Genomic DNA, 23,857 nt, shown 5'->3' with positions numbered 1-23,857 from the left:
ATGAAATACAAAAGGAAGTTTGCAGAGCTAGGGAAACAGGATAAATTATGACCCTTCAGAATCAACAAACTAGAAACAGCAAGGAATGGCTTGGAAAATGGCCAAGATGGACTCCTCAGCTCTTAAGACCATTATATCATGGTTCTCAACCTGCTGACCCAGGACTGGCCGCAGCAGCAGCATTACTAGGAACTTGTTAGAAATGCAAATTTGGGGCCTACCCTAGGCCTACTGGATCAGAAACTATAGGGTGGGAACAGTGATATGCCTACCAGTTCCCCATGTAATCACGATGCCTGCTAAAATCTGATATGTCCTTTTCTTTCAGGCTACAGATGGCAAAATGGCTCTGCTCCAGGGCTGGAACGAGACATCTTTCTCCCAGGGAGATTCTAGTGGACATTTCTTCTCAACCACAGAAATAGAATCCGACCACATCTGAATTCACTTGTTCCTTCCACCAACATTTATTAAACATCAAGCCATGAAGCAGATGTTCACCAGTTTTGCACGACTTTGTCACGGACTAGCTGGCCTTGTGGCTCAATGGCATCTGGAGGCAGGAGGGCCAAATAGACAGGGGTCTCTGCTCCCTCCTCCACCGTCCTGGAGCCTTGGTCCCCGGCCATGTCTGTCTTCACCCATCCAGGGCAGCAGGCATTAAGCAGAATCTGGTCGGCTTTTCTCTTTTCATCCAACCGCCGGGCCAGGATTCTCGATAAGACTGTGACCCCCAACTTGGACACCCCATAAGCCGAATTGGGCCAGCCTTCCCTCTCGTGTACCTCATTTCTTGTGTCCTCCACAAACTTTTTCATGAGGTCCACCAGATCCCCCTCGGTAAGTGTGTCACATCGGAACTTTTCCTGTAGATCCTCACTGCAGTTTTCAAGAGCTTTCGAACCCTGTAAACTGCTGATATTCACCACTCTCCCTGGAACAGAGGAATAGAAATGGAAGCACATCACAAAGCAGCACTGGTCAGCTGAAGATACCCAGCAACAACTGAGGCATGGTGCAGGTTTAATGGCTGAAAAACATCAAAAAGCAACTCTAGAAGGCATAAAATCTGTGTGGGGGCGGGGCAGTGTGTGTGTGTGTGTGTGGGGGGGGGGTTATACATTTATTTGGGCTCCTGTTCTCCCAAAGGGAAGAAAAAACACAGCTCCATCAAGAATAGGTTTTCCCTTCTGCAGCAATTCTCCATGAAATGGTGGAACTGTCATCTGTAGCAGACTCACTGGACAATTTTATACAACAGCTTCCTTCGACACATATGCTGCAAGAGCCTGCTTTCTGAGGGACAGTACCCTCATTCTGCATCTCAGCTCCCAGTGCCCTCAGTTGGCACATTTCTAGGGCCACGGGCAGTCACTTCTACCCTGGGTACCTAAATCAGGATCAAGTGATGGCAGGGAATACCACTATCCTTAGTGCCAGGAATGTCCACAAGTGGAGCAGGTTGATTCTTCATCCTGGACCTGATTTCTGATTAATTGTTAGTCTCTAGTTAATAATAATATGGTATGAGTCATTAAACTAATATGAATTAATATTCATGTTGATTATAATTCACAGCTGTTAAAGAGACAGTTGTGCCCATGAAAGCCGATATGCAGGCCAGCACCCATACAATAATCTGAAGCATTGCTGGAAACCCGAAAACCAGCCAACACGAATTTGCACATCTTATCCACCATCCAAATCCACCTATCTTGGAGTGTTCTTTTCTTTATTTATTTTTTATTTTTATTTCTTGGTACCAGGGATTGAACCCAAGGGTGTTTTACCACTGAGCTACATCCCCAGTCCTTTTTATTTTTTGTTTTGAGACAGGGTCTTGCTAAGTTGCTAAATAGCCTAAATTGCTGAGGCTATTTGTGATCCTCCTGTTTCAGCCTCCCAAATGGCTGGGGTTACAGGTATGTGTCACCATGCCCAACTTGGCAGTTATTTTCTTACATGCTGTTCTGAATTCACATTCTCTACATCAGTGGCATCCACCCCAGGTGCACATTTGGGGCGGGGTGGACCTCTTTGAAGGCCCTGTTTATGGAGATACCCTCAGTCTCTCCTTGAACACCAACATCACACTCATCCTACAGGTATGTGTGATTCTTCAGTCTGTCTTTCATTCTTTCCCTCCCTCATTTTTTATGGTGGTACATACTTCTTTCCTAAATTTTGAAAACTAATGAGAAGTTGCAAAATGTTCAGCAAAGCCCATACATACATTTTCACCTAAGTTCACTGATGATTAACATTTTGCCCCATTTTTCTTTCTCCCTCCCTCCTTTTCTCCATGTTGCAGAAATTTAAACTCTCTCCTCAAATATTTTAGTGTTTAAGTGATTCTTGTGTTGTTGTGGGATTGGTTCCAGGGCCCGGCAGATACCAAATATACATATGCTCAAGTCCCATCTATAAAATGCATAGTATTTGCAGATAACTTAACAGATTCTACCATAGGCTTTAAGTGGTCTCTAGCTTATTCATAACCCCCAATACGATGTAAATGCTATGTAAATCATTGTATTATTTGGGAATAATGACAAGGAAAAAAGGTCTGAACAGTTTCAATACAGATACTATGTTTTACAAATTGCAAATATTCTCAGTCCATCGTTGTTGAATCCCCACCTATAGAACCAGAGGTACAGAGCCTGACTGTGTGGTAACAGGCCTTCCCCACCAGAAGCATAGCATGATTGCCCTCACACTGTTGTATAACCCTGTTATCTCCAGTGGCATGCATGTTCAGATGTCCCCAGCCATTCCATATAATGCTGCTTTATATTTTTTGTTTGTTTTAATCCAAGATACAATGTGGGATTTTGGACTGCATGTAGTTGTCATCGCTCTAAGTTTTTTTTTTAGTTGTAGATGAACACAATACCTTTATTTTATTTATTTATTTTTATGTGGTGCTGAAGATCAAATGCAGGGCCTCACACGTGCTAGGCAAGTGCTCCACCACTGAGCCCCAGCCCCAGCCCCTGTAATTGTCATATCTTTTTAATCCATTTTCATCTAGATTAGTCGATAATGACCTTTCTTTTGAAGATTCCAGTTCATTATTTTGTAGTATTTCCCCCAGTTTGGATTGGTCTGATTTTCTTATAACTAAATTTATTTCAATATTTTTGGCAAGAATACTACATTGGTGATGAATTCCTCATTGCTTTCTATACAGCTTTGTTCTCTATACTTGGCTGCTCGAGGAATGACATTTACAGGGGAAGGAAGAAAGAGAAGAAACAAACTACAGGAGCTACTCAAAGCCTTCCAGGAAATGCAAACCCTTCTACAGAAGAGGGGTCCTCTTTGATCTAAGGGAATACCTTTGAGAGAGGCTGGGTGATAATGTAGGAACCTAGTCAACAGATGGGTCTAATTCTGAGGAGAACTGCACCCCACCCTCATCTGAAGTCCAGGTGACCCTGTTGGTCCTGAAACAGCCTCATTCTAGAAGGAGTGGGCAAGTAGCTCCCTCTAGTGGCTCAAAGGTTGCTTAGCCAATTTACTCAGAATCAAACAAGCAAACCAAAGGCTTTTTAAAATTTTAAATGCATTTTAGAGCTAAACAAAGAGACATTAGGAAGCAGCAATGCTCAATATTTCCCTTCTGGTAAACACCAGGTTTACTAAAAATCACAAATATTAGCATTTTGTAAACTAGAGATTTCAACTTTGGAAACTGACTAAAGATAGATATTCACCTGCTCTGGATTAATTCTCAAACCCCATTCTCCCTCGAGTCTTTCACTGTCTTTCAAAATGGCTTGGTTTATAATCATTTGACACTCTAATTCCTATTTCACTAGCACAAGTTATTCTAATTTGATTGAGTAGTGAAATCAAGAAACTAGGAGACATTTTCCAAATCCATGAAGACGTGTGTGTGTGTGTGTGTGTGTGTGTGTTCAGTTCTTTTGGCTCCAATTCCCCTCTCAGGAAAGTGGAGGTGAAGCAACGCAAGGCTTCATCAGCAATTTTCAGCTCTTAAATTTTATGACTGTAAAATTCAGCAGGGAGAAGACTTCCTGATAACTTGGTAAAAGATAGCCCTGCAGTGGAAAAACAGAAAACGTTCTGTTCTAATCTGGGAAGAGCCCCAGAGGTGTAAAGCAAACATAAAGCAAGATTTACATTGAGTGTGGTAGCATGGGTCTGTAGTCCCAGGTATTTGGGAGGCTGAGGCAGGAGGATCACTGAGCCCAGAAGACTAGGCCAACCTGGGAAATGTTGCAAGATTAAATCTTAAAAAAAAAAAAAAATTAAGGTGGCAAATACTGTGCTAATCTTCACCATTTGTGTTAAAAAGGGAGTTTTGAAAATATGCATTTTTATTTACTTAGGTTTATATTTGTAAACTCCATCTCCTGGCCTCTGGGCACTCACCAGCTCCATGCACCTGGACCAAAGGCTTCCTATGACCAGAACCTACAACTCTGTCTGCAGGCTTTCTGTGATCCCAGTCCATTAAGAAACTGATAAAGAAAATCAATCCCTGTGGAGCTTGGGAGTGAGTGGGTAGGGAGCAGAAGTGTGCCTTTCACCGTATACCTATTTAGACTTAAAAATGCTTGCATTCAGAGATAATCCTATTCAAAATCACATTTCTAATAAACCACACAATCCTTCTCAGAATCACAGGTAACTTTTGTGTGTGTGTGTGTGTGGGGGGGGCATACTAGGGATTGAACTCAGGGGCACTGGACCACTGAGCTGCATCCCCAGCCCTATTTTGTATTTTATTTAGAAACAGGCTCTCACTGAGTTGCTTAGCATCTCACTGTTGCTGAGGCTGTCTTTGAACTTGCCATTCTCTTGCCTCAACCTCCTGAGCTTCTGGGATTACAGACATGTGCCACCACACCTGGCTTTGTATTTACTAATAAAGAAAAATTATTTCAGATTTTCTCAATCAGCTTGCAAAATTGGGAGTAAGAAAGGAACATAGGGAAAGTCACAATGCCAGAGCAGACACCATCCTGCAGGTCCCCCATACAAGCCAGGTGTGGGCACATCCTTGGGGAGGAGGAGATTCACTGAAAAGCCTTTGGGGACTTGTGACATTTTGTCCATGAGGGTTGAAGATCATGTGATCTGGATCCCAAGAGCATTGTGGTCTGTCATACAATTCTTTGAAAGCCGAAATGTTCAAGCAAGGAGCCAGACACTTGAGAAATTAGGACAATCTTCAATCTCCCTTCCCCCACCCCCTTACAAAGAAACAGCAGAGTCTGGGAATGTAGCTCAGTGATAGAGAGCTTGCCAGCATGTGGGAAGCTCTTGGTTCAATTCCCAGCACCACCAAAAAAAAAAAAAAGAGGAAGAAAGAAAAGAAACAGCAGCAGCCCTGGGTAATTGCTCGGGGCCAGTCCAGAGGGCTCATGGCTTATTCCCTCCTAAGGAACACAACCTGACAGTCCATCCCCTGGACTTACCATGAGGCTTCATTATGGGCAGTAATTCAGTACAGACATTTCTAGTAGCAAAAAAGTTTGTCCTCAGGGTCATCTCAGCTTGAATGTCAAAGGGTGTTGGATCATCCACTTTCAAAAAGACAAAGAAACAAAGAAAAAGTCACCCCCCACATACACACTCATGAGAACATGGATTCTATTGCGTAACAACTAATTAAAAGAGAAGCTAATTTTTAAAATCTCTCGTGGTTGGTTCTCAAACTTCAATGTGCATGGGAATCCCCTGCAGGGCCTGTGAAAACAGCTTTTGGGGCCACACCCAGGGAGTCTCTTATTGGTAATGCTGCAGCTTCTGGGCTTCCCGCCCCACTTCCAGACCCCTGGCTTTGCTGCTGCTTCTCAAACTTGATAGGCACAGGAGATACCTGGGATTTGTGTTAAAATGCAGATTTTGATTCAGCAGGTGTGGAGCCTGGGCACCCAGTTTGTGCCCAGGTTTGCGGGTACCGCGCATAAGGGCTATATCTAGACCTCTTGTCTAGGAAGCCGGGTTTTTATTCACCAATCCCTCAGCCAACTGCGGCAGTCTACTCCTGAGGCTGTCAATTCGCAGCTCCCCAAAGCCTAGAGGCTGAGTTGGAGGTGCTGGTGAGAGGAAGACTTGGGTCCGTGGCAGAGCGTGCCCAGGGCCAAACGCAGAGCTACTTCGGCACAATCGGTTCTTTCCCTCTTCCTGCCTCAGGCTTCTCTTCCCCCCTCATTGTAAGTGAAGCTGGCCTGTTTCTTTATACTCCTGGATCATGGCAACTCAGTAACTCTCTTCATTGACAAATTGCTGGAATAAATAATTTCCTTGATTTCTTCCCCTAAAGGAAGATGCTTCTTAAAAGCCATATTTGCATTTTTTATAACAAACATTAGCTCCCTGGGGGCGGGAACCAGGCTCGCTTCCCTTTGGCCAGAGCCTATCAAAGCTCTCCATTAAACAAACTATGAAATCCACTAATGTGCAAGTGCGCGCTAATTGTGTCTTAGCGACTCATTTCCTGTCCTGGGCAGATGTCTCCTGGCATCTATGAATGCGCCCTTGTTTCACGGGGAAAGCGAAAGCCAAGTGATTTTGGAGACCCTTAGCAGAGAAAATGGTTCTTGCAGTGGACGGAAAGCTGATGAGCTTAGCAAGGCGTGGCTCCCTCCCCGGAGGCCGGTTTTCCTACAAACAGCCATAGCTGAAAGTTCTGGGCGGCCCCTGGGCGGCGCACGGGCTTGCACAGGCCGGCGTGCCGGCAGGGCAGGCAGGGCGCGCGGTGTCAGAGCTCCCCAATCCAGGAAAGCGAATAACCGCCCTGCAAGGGGGAGCTGAGCGCATCCCCAGGGGCTGGCACCGCCCTCCCAGATCACAGTAGTGGACAGTGGGGGCGCCTGCGGCTTGTCGCCGGTACCCTCGGAGCGCCTCGGGGAGTTCTCCCTCCAAGCCCCGCACCTACTCTTGAAGGCGATGCCCGCGTTGTTGACCAGAACGTTGAGACCCCCGTACTCCTTGCGCAGGAAGTCGCGCAAGGCGCGGATGCTCTGTAGGTGGTCTATGTCCAGCTGGTGGAAGCGCGGGCTCAGGCCCTCGGCCTGCAGCTGCTGCACCGCTGCCCGGCCCCGCGCTTCGTCGCGTGCGGTGAGCACCACGTCCCCCGAGAATTGCCGGCACAGTTCACGGGCGATGGCGAAGCCTATGCCCTTGTTGGCTCCCGTGACCAGGGCCACGCGGCTGCAGGACGACATGGCCGGGTGGACAGCGCGGGACACCTGTGTGGAGAGCGGACCTGACAGCGGACCACCCCGGGTGCGCGCTGCGGAGCCGGGCCAGGGTCGGAGTAGAGGCGCAGATCTAAGATCTGGGGTCCAGTGCTGCGACTCCTAGAGAACAAGGCCCCCGGAGCCGGTCCCTCCCCTCTGAGGAGGGGCTGTCTGATCCCGAAGGTTTCGTAACGCCCCAGCTTGCGGGTCCGCCTCCTCCCGGCGCTGGGGTTTTGATCCAGGCTCTGAAATGAGAGGCGATCTGCGAGACTGCTCTCCTCTAAGCCACACCGGTCGTAGTGAGCTACGGGTTCTTAGCAGCTGGACCGAAGCAACTATTTCGGGAGTACTCCAAAGACAGAAAAACAAGTGCTGAGTAATTTTCTTGGGCGTGAGCCCATTATCCATTGCAAAATGAAAATGTTCGCTTTTGCCTAACGCGCAAAGAAAATACTTAGACATAGTAACTGCTTCTGCACACAACGATCCTCTGGCTCGCTCCGGAGAGAATTAGCGAAGTTCGGTAAGTAGACAGGTGTGGCGGGCTACACCGCTCTGTGAGCCCCTGTGCGCCCCCAAGTGGGAGAGGATGTTTACTGAGTGCCAGATCCTTTATAGGAATGTTTTATTTAATCCTAACGTACCTCTGTGGTGTAAAGTCTGCCTTTAGCTTTGTTCAAGGAGGATATATCTCTATAGAGTCATCTCCAAAGAGATCTAGATCCATCTGCGTTTCCCCTCCCAGTCAGATCTGTGCATCCACCAACAAAATCAAAGGCGTGTCAAGGTGTGCATGCAATTAGAGCTCCACCCATCTTCTTTCGTGTAATCCCAGCCTATTTGATTGATGACTTCCAGATGGGGGGATGGCTGTGATCTCATCGTGACTCAACTTTTCCCAAGCCCAGCTGGCCAAACTGCCTGGTGCCTCTGTTACCCTGACTCCACCCTCTCTATAAAGCCAATACCCAAGGTCGGGAAGGTGGGCACCTGCTGGTCTAACCCAGTATATCATTTTTTTTTCCTCTTGAAGATTAAGAAAGTTTAAGGTTTTCTACCAGTTTGATTTTTTGTTTGGCTAGTTGGTTGCTGTGAAAGGGGTCTCGCTCTGTTGCCTACTACACTGGCTCCACACTCTGAGGCCCAGATGATTCTCCGGAGTAGCAGACAGGTGCACTCGGCCATACCTGGCCTTTCTTTTTGTCTCTGATCTCTCTGGCTTAAAGTTTAACTTTTTCTCCCCTTCAAGGAACCACCTTTTGGTTTTATTGATCTTTTTTTCTCCATTTTTTTCTGACTATTTTGATTTCAGTTCTGATCTTTCTTTTTATGTGCTCAGTTGGGTTTTATTTGCTCTTCAGTCTCTTACGATGGAAGCTGGGATTTTCGATTGGAGACATGTCTAATATGAGCATTATGAACTGTTTCCTTTAAAGTACTATTTAGTGGAATCCCACAAATATTGAACATGTTGTTTTCAGTTTTGTATAGTTCAAAATACTTCCTAATTTACCTTTTGATATCCTCTTTGACCAACAGTATTTAGAAGTGCTTTTTTTAAAAAAAAAAAATTAAATTTCCAAGTTGTTCAGGATTTACCAGTTATCTTGCTGTTGATGACACTTCTAACTTAATTCCACTGTGATCAGAGAACGTACTTTGACTAATTAAATTCTTTTTTAAAGAGTTTCAAAACAACCAGGTGCAATGACACATGCCTGCAATCCCAGCTGCTCAGGGGAGGCTGAGGCTGAGGCTAAGGCTGAGGCAGGAGACTCACGTCAGCCTAGAAGTTTGGGGCCAGTGCGGGCAGTGAGACCCCCCCATCTCTTAAAAAAGAAAGGAGTTTCAAAAACTGATAGACATATTTTTTTTCTTCTCATAGACATATTAAAGCATGTTTTATGTAAAAGCAATAATCTCAGAGAAAGGTGATGTTGGTGAAGGAAAGAGAGTAATTGCAACAATAAACTTTGTGGGAAGATCAAGTGGAGAGACCCAGGACCACGCGGGCGAGGCCGGGGCGGCAGGGCAGCAGGGCAGCTTTCCTCTTGCAGCACAGTGAGTGGGGTGGTTACAGATGTGCCCTGAGGGCATCTGTTAGTTCTTGGAAGATTGAGAAAGTTGAGTCATCATTGAGAAAGATTAGTTTGGGAGATTTAGAACAGAACAGTCATTTTGCAGAGTAGTAAAGTAATTTATTAGGCAGCGTCCAGACTCTGAATCCAGGACCCATGGGATCTGTGGTCCTAGAGATCAAGAAAGCTGGGTCAGCCTCCTGATCCTCCCACTCTCAAATGTCCAGCTGCTAGTGCAGCGGGGTACAGTGGTTAAATTATAACAGGGGAGGTGTCTGCAAGGAAAGGATTGGAGTGCAGAATCATGGCCACTGGGGGCAGAAGGAATGATGTGATGGCCCTGGAGCTTGGTAAGGAAGGGAGGCAGGAAGCCTAAAGGAATGGAGGTCTCCAAAGGAAGGGATCCTGGGGGATAGCACTGAGACCAGAGCTAAGCCAACTATCTTGGTCCATTTTCTGTTGCTATAACAAAATCTGAGTTGGGAAATGTATAAAGAAAAAAGGTTGATTTTATTCACAGTTCTGGAAGTCCAAGATTGTGGTACTGATGTCCATTCAGCTTCTGATGAGGGCCTTGTTGGGTATCATGATAGACTATTGGAAAGGGGAAGCAGGCGCTACTGGGAGGAGCTTGTGTGTACAGGACAGTGAGGGGAGATTCTGGTTTCCACAAAACAGCCTGGTCTGATGATGCCGGCCTCATTCTTGTGAGAGCTACATTAATCCCTGAAGAGGTAGAGCCCCCGTGACCTAATCACCTCTTAAAGGGCCCACCACCTGTCAACACCACTACATTTCAACATGAGTTTGCACAGGGATAAACGTACTCAAGCCACAGCAGGTAGTTTGAGATGATGTAGGGTGTGGCCAGCCCTACTCACATTCATTGTTGAAGGGTTGTGGGGGGTAGTGTGGGAATTCTGTTGATCTTAACAATGGTTCCAAAATTTTGCATATTGCAATCCCTGGAGATTTTTTAAAAAATATTAAGTGTTCAACCAGATGCAGTGGCTCATACCTGTAATCCCAGCGGCTCAGGAGGCTGAGGCAGGAGGATCACGAGTTCAAAGCCAGCCTCAGGAACTTAGTGAGGCCCTAAGCAACTTAGTGAGACCCTGTCTCAAAACAAAAAATAAAAAGGAATGGGGGTGTGGCTCAGTATTTAAGCGCCTAGGTTCAATCTCTGGTACCAAAAAAAAAAAAAAAAAAAAGTCAGCACTAATACCTGGCACACGTCCCAGGTATTGTGATGTGATTGGTTAGGGGTTTGACAGAAGGACTGGTGAATTCAACATGCAGCAGAGTTTGAGAGCACTGGGTTAAAGGGACAGGTTACTGGATAAAAATGACATCCTCTTCAAAAGAGCTGGGGTCTTTGAAAGAGAAGAGAAAGGGTTTGGAAATGTCATAGGTTACTGCGGCAGATAGGAGAGTGCCCTCCTGCAAAACACCTGTCCCCAGGGTGGTGAAAGTGGCTTCACTTTGCAGATGTGACTGAGGATCCCTGACATGGGGAAGCCCCAGTCTATCCAGGTGGGTCCAGTGTAGTCACAAGTCTCAAAGAGTAGAAGACACGAGGGTCAGAGAGAGACGTGACCAGGGAGGCAAGACCTGCGCTGCTGGCCTCGATGCTGCAGGGAGGAGTTTTGATCCAGAGGATGCAGGTGGCCTGGGGAAGGGTTCCTTTCCCACAGCCTCCAGAGGGAGTGAAGCTGCCTTGACCCTGCACTTTGGGACTTCCAACATCAACAACTGCATTTGCTGTAAGCCACTGATTTGGGGTTAATGTATTGGGGCAGCATCAGGAATGAGCTCAGTTATCAGGGAGGATTCCTGTGTCACACCCAGGGCTGGGGAAACCATTCCCTTGTACCAGTGCAGGCTGGACAGATGGTTGGGATTACTAGCTAATATTTCAGAAAGGGAGAAACTCCTGGGTGTTTCTGAGGGATGAGGAAGAATGAAATAAAGGGGAGAGGCTGTCTGACATCTGCTGTTCCCAGCTTTGCCACTTACTCACTGTATGACCTTCCTGGTCTCTCGGTGCCTCCGGTTACTCATCTGTAAAATGGGAATAATTACAGTGCTAACTCTTATGACTGCTGCAAGGATTAAGTGAGTTCATATTACAAAAGTGCTTAGGGCAGTGTTGTCTCATGGTAACTCCCAGTTAATCACCCACTTATATTCTTTGCAAAGGAAGACAGACAACCACCTAAAACCAATATGTTTGTTTGTTTACAGCTACTTGTTGATGTCTTCCCAGTTTATAGGAGCTGTGCTAGGAAGTCATGTGGGCCAGTTTTAATTTGCTAGAGGTAGATAACAGGCAGGGGAGGGAGGAGAAGCTGGTCCAGCCTCACCTTACAGGAAGCACTATTGTGTTGTGGATAAGACAGCCGGGTTGCTGCAGGCAGGTCTGGGCAGGAATGGGCCCCACTGTTCTTCTGGAAGCAAGATGAAGGTCAGGTTCCTGAGTCAGAAGGAAAGATGGACAGACACCTTGGTAACTCCCCACTTCCCTTCTCCATCCCCTGTCCTTCCCTGCCTGTCCTTCTTAGGGCTGGACCATTAGGTGAGTTAGATTCAGGACAAAGGTGCTGAGTGCCATGGAGGGGACAGGGAGAAGCGAGTCCTGGTGCCACCTCACTGAGCTGTCTCCCGTATGCCTGAGTGCTTCAGTGAGGCCATCCCTGGCCTCAGCAGGACTGGGCAGGCAGGACAAGCAGACGTGTGACTATTCTTGAGGACACTCTGGTGACTATCCCTTTGGTGTCCTGGGTTGGTTTCTGGCCTTTAGGTTCAGAGTGACTCAGGGAAGAGGGAGCTTCTGGTTATAATTATTCTGCTGTCTTGGAGGAAGATGTTCTCTCTGCCAATGTGACACAACCAGTTTCAGTGTGCTGTCTGCACGCCTGGGCTCCGTGCCCAAAGGAAAATTGGTCAAGTCTATGGCAGCCTGGAGAGGGGTACCCCAGGAGGCATCAGGCTGCGGAAGCCCCTGAGCCAGAAAACATGGGTCCAAGGGTCATTTATCTGTCCCTAGGACACAAGCCACTGATTTTTGCGAAGCCTGCTTTTTTAACCCTTAGCTTGGAAAAGTACTGTCACACCTAAATCTAAACGTCATTCCATACATTTCTGGTGAGTATAATGTGCTACTACTTCCTTGGAGAGCAATGAGGGCCTATCTTTTGAAAATTTAAAAGGTGTATCTTTTGCCAGAAGGTGACTCACTGGGGAATTTATCCTATAATGACCCTCCTACATGTGAAATGACAAAAGGACAAGAATGTTCTTTAAAAGAAGCTCCCAGCTGGTTATTGCAAAAGTCAACAGTTATTCAGAAAAATAATAATGGTTGTAATAATTGAAGTGATAAATAATAACTTTGACATTCAAAAGATGGCTTTCTCTGTAAACAACAGTAACTTTGGGGGCCCATTTGTCTAAGTGGGACTTGCTGCCCTCTAGTGGTCTAGTGACAACACTTCACGGATTTCTTAAAAAGGGCCCCACATGGGTGGCTTAAAAGGACAGAAATGTATTCTCTCCTAGTTCTATGCCAGAAGCCCAGACCAAGGTGTCAACCGACCCTTGCTCTCTCTGAGAATTCTGGCAAAGAATCCTTCTTGCCTCTCCCGGCTGCTGCTGGTGGTTGCTAGCAATCCTTGCTGCTCTTGGCCTGCAGCAGCATCTCCCCAGTTTCAGCCTCCGTCTTCCCACGGCCACCCTTGCTGCAGTGTGCCTGTTGTATCGCCTTTCCTCGTCCTCTTTCTCCAATATTTTATTGGTGCATGATTATTATAGATAATAGTCGGATTCGTTGTTACGTATTTGTATATGCCCTTGATAGAGCAATGTGATTGAGTCGCTCTCTCTCTCCCCAGTATCTCTCCTTTCCCTCCCTCCTTCCTCTCTTTGGTCTCCTTCCTCTACTGGTCTTCCATTTTCATAAGTTTCCACCACCTCACTTTGCTTTTTCCTCTCTAGCTTCCACATTCAGAGAAAACATGACCTGTGGCTTTCTGGGTTTGGCTTATTTCTCTTAGGATAATGCTCCCAAGTTCCCTACATTATCCTACAAATGGCAGAATTCCCTTCATCTTTATGACTGAATAGGACTCCATTGTGTATTTATGTCACAGTTTCTTTGTCCCTTTTGACTCTTCTTATAAGGATACTAGTCATTGGCTTTATGGCTAGCCCTCACCTAGGTAATCACGTTTGCAAAGACCCTATTAGCAAGAGGTCATCCTGAGGTTGCTGGTAGGCATGAATTTTTATTTTCTGGGGGGCACTATTCAACCCACCACAGAATCTTTCTTTAAGATTTTTAAAATTCATTTTAATTAGTGTATTAAGTTACTTAATTTTGATATGCTTATCATGATTTGTTGTTGTTGTTGTGCTGAGAATGGAACCCAGGGCCTTGCGCATACTAAACACACATGCTCTACTGCTGAGCTCATCCCAGTCCCTTGTTTATCATGAATTATTATTATTATTATTATTATTATTATTATACTGAGGATTGAACCCAGGGGCACTTAACCACTGAGCCACAACCTCAGCCTTTTTTTGTATTTTATTTAGAGACAGGGTCTTGCTGAGTTGCTTAGGGCCTTGCTAAGTTGCTGAGGCTGGCTTTGAACTCACGATCTTCCTGCCTCGGCCTCCCAAGCTGCTGGGATTACCATCGCACTCGGCCAGAGGCACACTCCAGAGCCCAGGGCAGCTGCACTCAGTGGTTTCTTTGCGCTGCCATTGCATTTGGAACCTGCTTCCCCCTCTGTTAACTGTCAACTCCTGGCCTCACCCTCGGACTGAGAATCCACATGAACAGCACACCTGGTAAGCACCGGACACATGCTGCAGTTGGTGTCCACATCCAGCCCCCTGGTTAGTGAATTTCCTAGCTCTTCTTGTGGACTATTAAAGGGCAACCCCACCCAGCCCTGGAGACCCTTTCCCACCACTCTCCCAACTTCCTCCCAATCTATAGGTCAGATGCCACCTTCCTTTGCCTCGTCCTGTCTCCACAACTTACCCTTCTTTGATGGAGTCTGCTCTCCTCTTTGGGCCTTCACTCTCTACATGGAATCAGTCTTACAGAAGGGGGAAGATGCTAAGAGCCACAGCCAAATAATATGATGCATGGCATTTTTGGTTGAAAGGTGACGCCAGCAAGCCATTGAGATGATATGATTATGTTAAGATCTGCATTTATATGGATATTGGACTCCTGCTGTTCACCTCAGCCTGCTACCGGACTCCTGGAGAGTTCCCATTGGTTGGGGAAGTGCGGTAGGAGGGAATTCCGGGGGAGGGACTTCCTGTTGGGGTCCGGGAGACCGCCGCGTGGGTCGGTTGGCAATCTTCCCGGGAGCATATGGGGCATTGGCGGCAGTTTCAAAAATAAAGTTTGTTCCTGCTTGAGTGGCTTGTGATTTTGTGCCCAGCCAGACTGCGGCATTGTCAGTCAAATTTGTGGAGGCTAGGCACTGAACCTGGGTGGGGGGAGGTGACAAAAAGGCTTTGTTTTGTTTTTCCTTCTCCAATACTGACTTGCTTTGGGGAATGGAACCTGGGTAGGGGTGATAAGAGCAGAGTTTAGAAAAGCATTGAGGCTGCTCTTGTACATGGGAGCTATCCCAGGTCAAGCCTGGGCCAGCCATCTGTCCTGTAGCAGCATGAGATACCCGGGGTAGAGACACTCACAGTAAATTTAGGCTGAGTTGTTACAGCAGTAGCTCATTTATAGAGTCGCTTTTACCTTTTTGTCCTCTACAGGTACAGGGAAGCAGTTCCAAATGAATTTTAAGAGGCTAGTCTGCTTTTCCTTACTGATTTCTGAAACGTTTTTATACTATCAAGGACATTAAGTCCTGTGCATGAGGCTATGAATGTTTTCCCCAGGGTTTTGTTTGTACTTTCACTTGTTTGTAAGCCTTCTTTGGTGACTAGAACACACACACACACACACACACACACACACACACACACTCAAAACCACTCTTTGGCTTTGTGGATTCTTGTCGGCACTTCCCATTCTGCAGTTCTGATATTCGAATATCCTTTTGCTACCTTGTAACTAAACCCAGTGGGTTGGCCCCCTGGTGACAGCGAAGTCAGTAAACAACCAGGAGATAAGAGTCAAGAAAGGTTTATTACTTGCATCAAGAATGGAGCTGCACTGGAGATACTCTCAACAAGGTCTCCCCAAGGAAGAAAACCAGGGGCTTCCCCAAGGGTGATTTACCAGTGAGCTAGGCTCTCCTCCTCCTCCTCATTACTGGGGAACTGGGATTAAACCCAGAGCTGCTTTACCACTGAGTTACATCTCTAACCCTTTTGGTTTTTTTCAAGGGCCTTTCTAAGTTGCTGAGGCTGGCTTTGAACTTGGGAACCCCCTGCTTTAGCCTCCCGAGTCTCCAGGATTAGGGTCCTGTACCCGGAGCCCCACTGCAAGGGTCTTTTCTGGAGGAAATTTATACATATTCATTTAGGAAAGTCTCCTCTGGTCAAGGTGGCCATATTCCTGAGCACGCTCAGTTCAAGGGTTACACATTTCAAGTTTAAGATAAATAGCAGAAGGAATGCTCTGGGTGGAGAATTGAATGTTGTGTAAAGTTTACTCCAGGTCACCTGAAAAGAGCAAGTCAGAGTGACTAGGTGAATTGGGGCTGGATCCGTGGAAGATTTTCTATAAGGAAATAAAGACAAACAGAACCACTCCACTTTGTCAACTCATTCAAAAGTGCAGCAGCTGTCCCCTCCCTGCAGCAAGCACAAGTGGTTGTGCCTGAAAGCACCAGAGCAACAGCTAACAACCTGGTGATATGCCTTTCTCTTATGGGCTCATTCCCATCCCACGTTCTTTCTTTTTACCTGGGATCTCAAATTCTTCAAGGTCAGATGATTCCCCACAGGCAGGCTCGGAGTCCACTGAAGGAATACAAGTGAGGGCCACGAGGGCTGGGGAGAAGGACAGAAGTGGGTGCTTTGGGCTGGAAGAGAGTTCTCTGATTAATGGTTCATTTTTTAGCATCATTAGTATGGAGATTTAAGAACAGTCTATTATTTTTGCTAGCTCGCTGCCTACACCACACCACTTTCTTGAGAATTACATATCAAATGGACTGGGGACTGGGCAGTCAGGACAGCTGGACACTCCCTTCCTGCCTCCCTCACAACTGTAGGAAGTGAAGGCCACATTTTTAGACTTTCACCCTCTTATCAGTTTTTGACTTGAGACCTTCTCTAGGGGTTGTCTACTTACTTTGGTGCAACCCTTGTACTGAGATCTTTTAATCAAAGAAAATACTCTTCTAGCTGAGCTGGCTCGCAAGTGGCAAGGTCTCTGATTAGGGATTTTTTGAGCAGCACCGTTGTGGTGGTTGGGGTCAGTCTGTGCCATCTCTCCCACACTGTCCCCTTCTGCCACCCTGCCTTCAGCAGTTATTAACACATCCACAGTCTTGTTGTAAGTACCTCCCTTGACTCCCTCACGCGCACCCCACAGATTGGTTTTTAAAATCAAAGCCACCTTAATTTTTCCATATTTGCCATGAACTCCTAAAACACAAGGACTCTTCTTTAAACTACATGATCAGGATGAAACAGGGGCAAGGGACAGAGAGCTGATTACCAAAGAAAAGAAGACAAGGAGATAGGACTCCCCATTAACCATTGCTAACACTTCAAGATCACACTTTCCAACACAAGCAATTACCCCCTGGATGGCTCTTTCCCTGCCTTTTGGTCTGTAGGCACGAGAAAAAAGGAAACTTCAAATCTATAAAGGAGTAAGACATCCCCACTCCCGGAGGCACCAGCTCTGGGTCCCAGCTCCTTTCCTGAGGAGCCCCACCCCACCGCCTCTCTGTCTCTGTTCTATCCCTTAAATAAAACTTGTTTTCTTGCCTGGGTGTTTGTTGGGTGTTTAATTTTTAACACCGGGGGAAACAATGACCCAATTCTGATTTTCAAGGTGAGTATCAGATGGGGGCTCATCCAGGATCGTCACCAAGCTAAGTTTCCTCCACACCCCACATCTTTCTGGGGTGCACCCTTCTGTGTTTCTTTCTGGGGGACAATAATGGGCACCCATTGGCTAATTAAACGTGGTTAGTGCAAGCTGCCATTCTTCAAGACTCAGGTGAGGGGATTCACCTAGGTGGCTCCTCTTCACCTATCCTGCAGATCAGGCATGTTGGGTTCTGCCAAAGCTCTTCCTCACTGTCCTACCCAGGCTCGGATGGCATAGCATCTGTGTCCCTAGACAGTGTCCCTAAACCCAGTTTGCCTTTGCATGCCCTGATAGATGAACAGAGGGGTGACACAATGCGAGATTCTGGCGGGGGAGGGGGCTACTCCCTGGTGAATCTCAAAGGTTTCTCTGCTGACCTCCTTTCCCGACAGCCCTCATAGGGCAACTTAGGGGGACTGATCAATCAAGCAGTGCTGAGTGAATCCCCCAGGGACAGGCACCTCCAGATGAGCTGATCTGCACTCTCCTGTGCTCCCTCTTCCCGAATACCCCCTCCCCTCGCAGATCAGACTCCAGTTGAGAGGGGGACGTTTTACAGGGATTGGTTTAGGAAATGCCTGGGTTCCCTTTGTTCATATAGGAAGCCCTTACAAGGATGTAGGGAATGTCCCCTCTGTTCTTGCTGTATCTGGAGGTGCTTTCAATTCCTCTTCCATAAACTCCTCCTCCAGGAAAAGGGCCTTAAGCATTCAACAACCACTACGTGTCCTCATCACCCTCTGGAGATTCCTTTGGCCACAGCGAGTGCAGACTCTCTATCCCAGCCTTTACCCCTAGGGTTCTGCTGCTGCCAAACATGGTCTCAATACAAACTCTCCAACAGAGAGTCATGGCCATCAGGGGAAATACAAATTTCAATACCATCCCACAGCTCAGCCTGTTCTATAAAGAGGAAGGAAATAATCTGAGGTTCCTGTGTGCAGGCCAAAGGACTTCTCAGTTCTTGTTTAAAAAAACCCAAATGGCACTAAAAGTATAAATTATATTCAGCTATGATCCTCCATGCTAGTGAGGCCCAAGTCTGCTCCTCCAAAGTTCATTAACTAATGGTAGACTCCACACAGATGGATCAGGATTCATTACAAGACTTGTAATGATTAACTCCCAGGGTTACAAGTCACATGGGGAGGATGGATAATCCAGAGGCTTACATCTTTTCATGGCCACCTATGAAGAAGCACAGGGGTTGTGACCACACTGGTAAGGCAGCAATTAAAACCAGAGGTCATGCATAGAAGGAGGGGTGGAAACTGCTGGCTACAGGCCCCAACATCAGTGTGGACACAGTATTTTTCTTTTGTTTGTTTATTTTTATGTGGTATTGAGGTGGAACCCAGTGTCTCACACATGCTAGGAGAGTGCTCTACCACTGAGCTACAACCCAAGCCCTTAGCCAACTCTTAACAATAGATAGGAATAAGGTCAATTTGACCAGCTTGGTCTTAAACACCTGGCAAGAAAGTTATCACCAAAGCACAGCCATACCTGAGCATTTAAAAGGAAGGATAATAATTATTTTAATTTAACTTAAGATGTATACTGTATCAGTCCCACCAAGAGTGAGACTGGAGACTATCTATATAAGAAGGGTTGTTAGACAGGATTGCCTAATGACTATCAAAAGAGACTATCAGAGTCAGAAGCTTTTTTAGTCAATTTAAGACCTACAAATCTTCCTAACCTCCTACATAGGCAGACTTGATCTGTGTTTGCTAATATGATTATCTAGCCCTAAGTGACAGAAATAAAGGGATCTCTGTGACATTATAAAAATTGCGTTTTGTGTTTATATTCTTGACAATTCTGAAAATGTAACTAATAGTCTTAAAGATTCACATTCCCAGATAGAGGCTATGTCCTCACCGGCTCGTCGTGGGAACAACTTCTTAGTTCTTGGTTCTCTGGTGCCTCCTGGTGGACAAATTCCAGTCTTCATTATCATCATCACACTAGTTGGCATGTTTGCATGCTACAGTATTTATTGTTGTATTAATCTATTTCCAGTACTCATGTCTTCTTGTTTCTCTCATAGAAGCATCCATGTCCAGATGACTTTACAACCCGTTCTTTCCAAACCAGACTTTTACCATGGACCCCTTAAAGACCTGAAATATTTCTAAAAGGGAAACCAAACTGCTTGTCTCATGCTGCCCCCTCTCAGCCTGAAGTAGCTAGAGCAGTCATCACCCATTTCCCCTTGTAGGGGTAAGGGTTCCCTTAATCAGAGGGGGGAATTAGCCAAGAACAAAAGACAGATACTCAGGGTAGATAATAAAAGATCAGGTCAGAAAGATGGGGGGCTAATTATCAAAGAAAAGGAAATGGAATGCTAACACCTCCAGAAAACCCCCTCTACCCCAAGGATATTTCCAGGGAATCCCTCCTCACAACACAAGGAGTTGCTAATGAGTAACTCCAGGACAGCTCTTTTTCCATCTTTTGGTGGTACAGGCAAGATAGGGAGTGGGGGGCAGTGGGAAACTTGAGATCTATAAAGGGACAAGACACACACCCCTCCTGCAGATACCAGCTCTGGGTCCCCTTCTCTCCAGAGAAGTCTATTTCTGTTCTTTTCTGTAAATAAGACTTGCTTTCTACACTTTTCTCAGCATTTCTTGGGTGTTTAATCTTCAACACCAGGGGAACGAGGATCTGATCCTGATTTCCAAGACCGGTATCAATCACCCCCAAAGTTAGCAACTTCTTTACTTAACTTACTGAATCAGAGCTTAAATTTTCTTGATTGTTTTAAATATTTTAGAGTTGACTTTTACAAATCAGGATACAATCCATGTTTACATAGGGCTTTTTATTGCTATGTCTCTTGATTATCTTTAGCTTATGGGTTTCTTATTCCCCCTTACAAAAAAAAAAAAAAAGCATGTCATTTGTCCTATAGAATTTCCCACAATGTAAAGGTGGCTTACTGCAGCCCTTACTGTTCTTTGGCTTCCTTTCTTTTCTATAAACAGTCCCACATCTAGGAGTGTGAGAAGATCCCACTTAGTATGACTGTTTCATAGGCGAGTGCCATGAACTTTCCTGAGGCACACTGTCAGCCCAAGGCAATCACCTATGCATGAGGGAGGGAGCTGCTGTCCCTTTGAGTGACTGTTGACCATCCAGGTTTGTTTTGTGTGTGTTTCAGTGAAGACCCTCCAGAGAGGGTGTATTTTTTTTATGGTGCTGACCTTGCATCTGACTCTCTCCCTTCAGGTGTCCTGAAGTAATCTTTGCTCTTCGTGAGGTCCCCACCCAGAGGCAATCCAGTCCACTGGTTTTCTGAACACCTGATGAGTGACCCCTGCCACTGGGCTGATGGATACTTCCTCTATGATTATGTATGAGAAGCTCCTTGCTCGCTTTGTTGGGGAGATACTGCTTTGACAGTAATCTCCAGTGCACACCCTTCTTGCTGCATTAGTAAACCTTCCTCACTCTTTCACCTCTGGTTGTGATTGCTGGCTCTGCACTCACCAGGGAGCAAATCCCATGGGGTTCCCTTACAATGTGCTCTCTGGTTCTCTCTCTTCACGACTGTGAAACATCTTATACTCTCTGAACCTTAAGTCAAACCAGAGGGCCAGCTATGTTAGCTTCCTTGTAGGAAATATGTACACACTTGTGTGTGCCCTCTCCCAAGTGCAAGGGTACACATCCCACTCACACACCACACACAATGTTCTCTTGTGCCTGGAGAAGCAGCAACAGGGCACCAGAAGGGTCCAAGCAGAGGAGGGAGGGCCAGGATGGGGTTCCAGCTGAGAGAAGAGGGCCAACAGTCTTGGGTGTGAACCTGTGAACCAGAGGAGATAAGAGCACAGCGGGTTGGAGAAAAAGAGCCCCATTTGTTCATGTAACCAAAGTAAACTTTTCCTAAAATGTGCTTAAAAACCAGATAAACAGTAAGTATTGATTAACAGTTGATGGGTGGATATTTGGTTTTCTTTCAGCAGGGATTGGTTCTCTCTTCCTTCCTCCCCCTAGAGTTAATAAATTTTGGGGGTTGGGGGGTACTGGGCATTGAACTCAGGGGCACTCATCCCCAGTCCTATTTTTAAATTTTATTTAGAAACAGGGTTTCTAAATAAAATTTTTAAATTTTTAAATTTTATTTATTTATTTTAAAATTTTTAAATTTTATTTAGAAACAGGGTTTCACTGAGTTGTTTAGTGCCTCGCTTTTTGCTGAGGCTGAATTTGAACTCACAATCCTCCTGTCTCAGCCCCCTAAGCCGCTGGAATTACAGGCATGCGCCTCCTTGCCCAGCTAGCGTTCATAAATTTTGAAGGGTGACAGTAGCTAAGGATTGATTTCCTCAAGGGGAAATTCTCTGCAGAAAAGGCTGGCAGAATAGCCTAATACAACAGAAAAGCAAGGCTTCAGACATGAGGTGGATTCCCTTTGTATTGAACTCACCAGGGAAAGCATCTTGTGGTCAAATAGAGCCAGCTGTGAATCAATACTTTCAGTCCTGAATATGTGCGAGGCCCTGGGTTCCATCCCCAGCACAACCAAACACAAGAAAGGAAAAGAAAAGAAAAAAAAAAACACTATTTATTTTCTTAATATAGTTATTCTTATTCACTTTAAGATAACTTACCAGTAATATAATGTAATAATGGCTAAATATTTAACACATTTCATTCAATTATCTACACTGAGGTATTATTGCCCCTATCATATCCATGAAAAACATTGAAAAGCAGATTAGCAACTCACATGTAGCTATTGGCCTTTTTGCTGCTATCATACACCAACTGGTAGAAAAATTTATTTTATTTTATTTTTATGGTGCTGACCTTGCATATGCTAGGAAGTTGCTCTACCCCTGAGCTACATCTGCAGCTAGTAGAATATGCTAGATGAAATGTTTTTTATGTTTCAGATACAAATATTTTCTGCTTTGATGGTTCATCTGATTCCATAGAATGATTGCTTTAAATGCTTTTTTAAGATAAAAACACTTTAAAGATAAAGATTAAGATTCCCCACATCTGGAGATAAAGATATACACATAGGCCTACAAAATAAAAATTCAAGCAGGAATTCTTTTTTTTTTTTTTAAACTACTGCCATCTCTAAAGGACAATTTATTTATTTATTTATTTATTTTTTAATATTTAGTTTTTAGTTCTCGGCGGACACAACATCTTTGTTTGTATGTGGTGCTGAGGATCGAACCCGGTCCGCACGCATGCCAGGCGAGCGCGCTACCGCTTGAGCCACATCCCCAGCCCCAGGACAATTTTTTTAAAGTGAGAGAGAGAATTTTAATATTTATTTTTTAGTTTTCGGCAGACACAACATCTTTGTATGTGGTGCTGAGGATTGAACCTGGGCCGCACACAAGCCAGGCGAGTGCGCTACCACTTGAGCCACATTCCCAGCCCTCAAGGAGGAATTCCAAACAATTTGACCAAGGGAAGCTGCCCTTGCTGAGATAATTCCCTTGAAGAAAAGATTTATTTATCTTGGGAAGGACTGTGTTTTAACACCCTGGTGACCCTCTCCAGTGATATTCTACCCTATTCCTTTTCATTGTGCAAATTCACTTATTTTTAAATTTATATTTATTTATTTATGTTGTGCTGGGGATTGAAACCAGGGCTAAGAATGCTGAGCACATGCTCTACAACTGAACTACACCCCCCAGCCAAAACTCACCTCTATTTTAAAACTTTAAACCATGGTGGTTTTTTTTTTTTTTTTTTTTCCTACTGTGTACAAAACCAGAATCAAAGGGAAACATGCGATTCATTACCCATCCATTTATGACCAATCTGGTTTCATTCATGTCCTTACCCTTTTTGAGTTCCTTCTCATTGGTTTTTCTCTTAAAATCAGTTTTACTGAGATATAATTGACATAATGACTTACTGAGAAATAATTCACATACCATACAATTCATTCAGATTTTATAATTCAATGGCTTTGTTATCTTTAGATATTCACACACATTATCATAATCAATCCTAGAGCATTTTATCACTCTAGAAAGAAACTATCCAATTGTATTACTCCCTGTTAACCCAAACCCACCAGCCTTGGGCAACCGCTAATCTTTCTGTTTTAATAGATTTGCTTATTTGGGCACTTAATATAAACGACATGGTATATATGTGGTAATGTGACTGGCCTCTGTCACTCAATATTGTTACTGTCTAGGGAGCTGGGTTCATTGTCTCCAGTCAGCAAAGAATTGAAGAACAGGACACAGAGTTAGCAGCAAGAAGCAGGTTTATTGCAAAAGTGACAGAGATACAGAGACAGACTTCTCCAAAGAGAAGGGGCCCCAGAGCTGGGAATCCGGTAGGGGAGTTTGGGCCTTTTCTTTTTATGGTCTCTGGAATTTCCTCCTTTTCTTATCTTCTCCCTGTCCAAATGCTCCTCACTATTGAGTCCCCCATTTGTGTCCACAGGCACTTTTGTGAAGCAGAAAGAAGACCCTCTTCATGCTCCTTTGTTCCAGCCTCATCTAAGAGAACTGCCTCATCTAAGAGAA

The 23,857-nt window shown here is 45.3% G+C and overlaps 1 protein-coding gene and 1 long non-coding RNA gene across 2 annotated transcripts; one reads left to right on the top strand and one right to left on the bottom strand.

Moving 5' to 3' along the window:
* Nucleotides 1–443: 443 nt before the first annotated feature.
* On the bottom strand, nucleotides 444–7,768 carry Cbr3 (carbonyl reductase 3). Its single transcript, XM_015478748.2, has 3 exons — nucleotides 6,917–7,768; nucleotides 5,451–5,558; nucleotides 444–934 (listed from the first exon to the last, which is right to left on the bottom strand). The coding sequence occupies exons 1-3, from the start codon at nucleotides 7,203–7,205 to the stop codon at nucleotides 498–500; spliced, it is 834 nt and encodes a 277-aa protein (XP_015334234.1). The 5' UTR covers nucleotides 7,206–7,768; the 3' UTR covers nucleotides 444–497.
* Nucleotides 7,769–14,009: 6,241 nt separating this feature from the next.
* LOC125616885 lies at nucleotides 14,010–14,737 on the top strand. The gene is made up of 2 exons (XR_007347659.1): nucleotides 14,010–14,152; nucleotides 14,304–14,737. It is a non-coding gene; the product is annotated as an uncharacterized LOC125616885 (long non-coding RNA).
* Nucleotides 14,738–23,857: the final 9,120 nt, after the last annotated feature.

The sequence above is a fragment of the Marmota marmota genome, unplaced genomic scaffold (assembly GCF_001458135.2).
Source record: "Marmota marmota marmota unplaced genomic scaffold, marMar, whole genome shotgun sequence".
NCBI lineage: Eukaryota > Metazoa > Chordata > Mammalia > Rodentia > Sciuridae > Marmota > Marmota marmota.
Note: the sequence above shows the minus strand (reverse complement) of the source record. Positions and strands in the feature narration are given on the sequence as shown.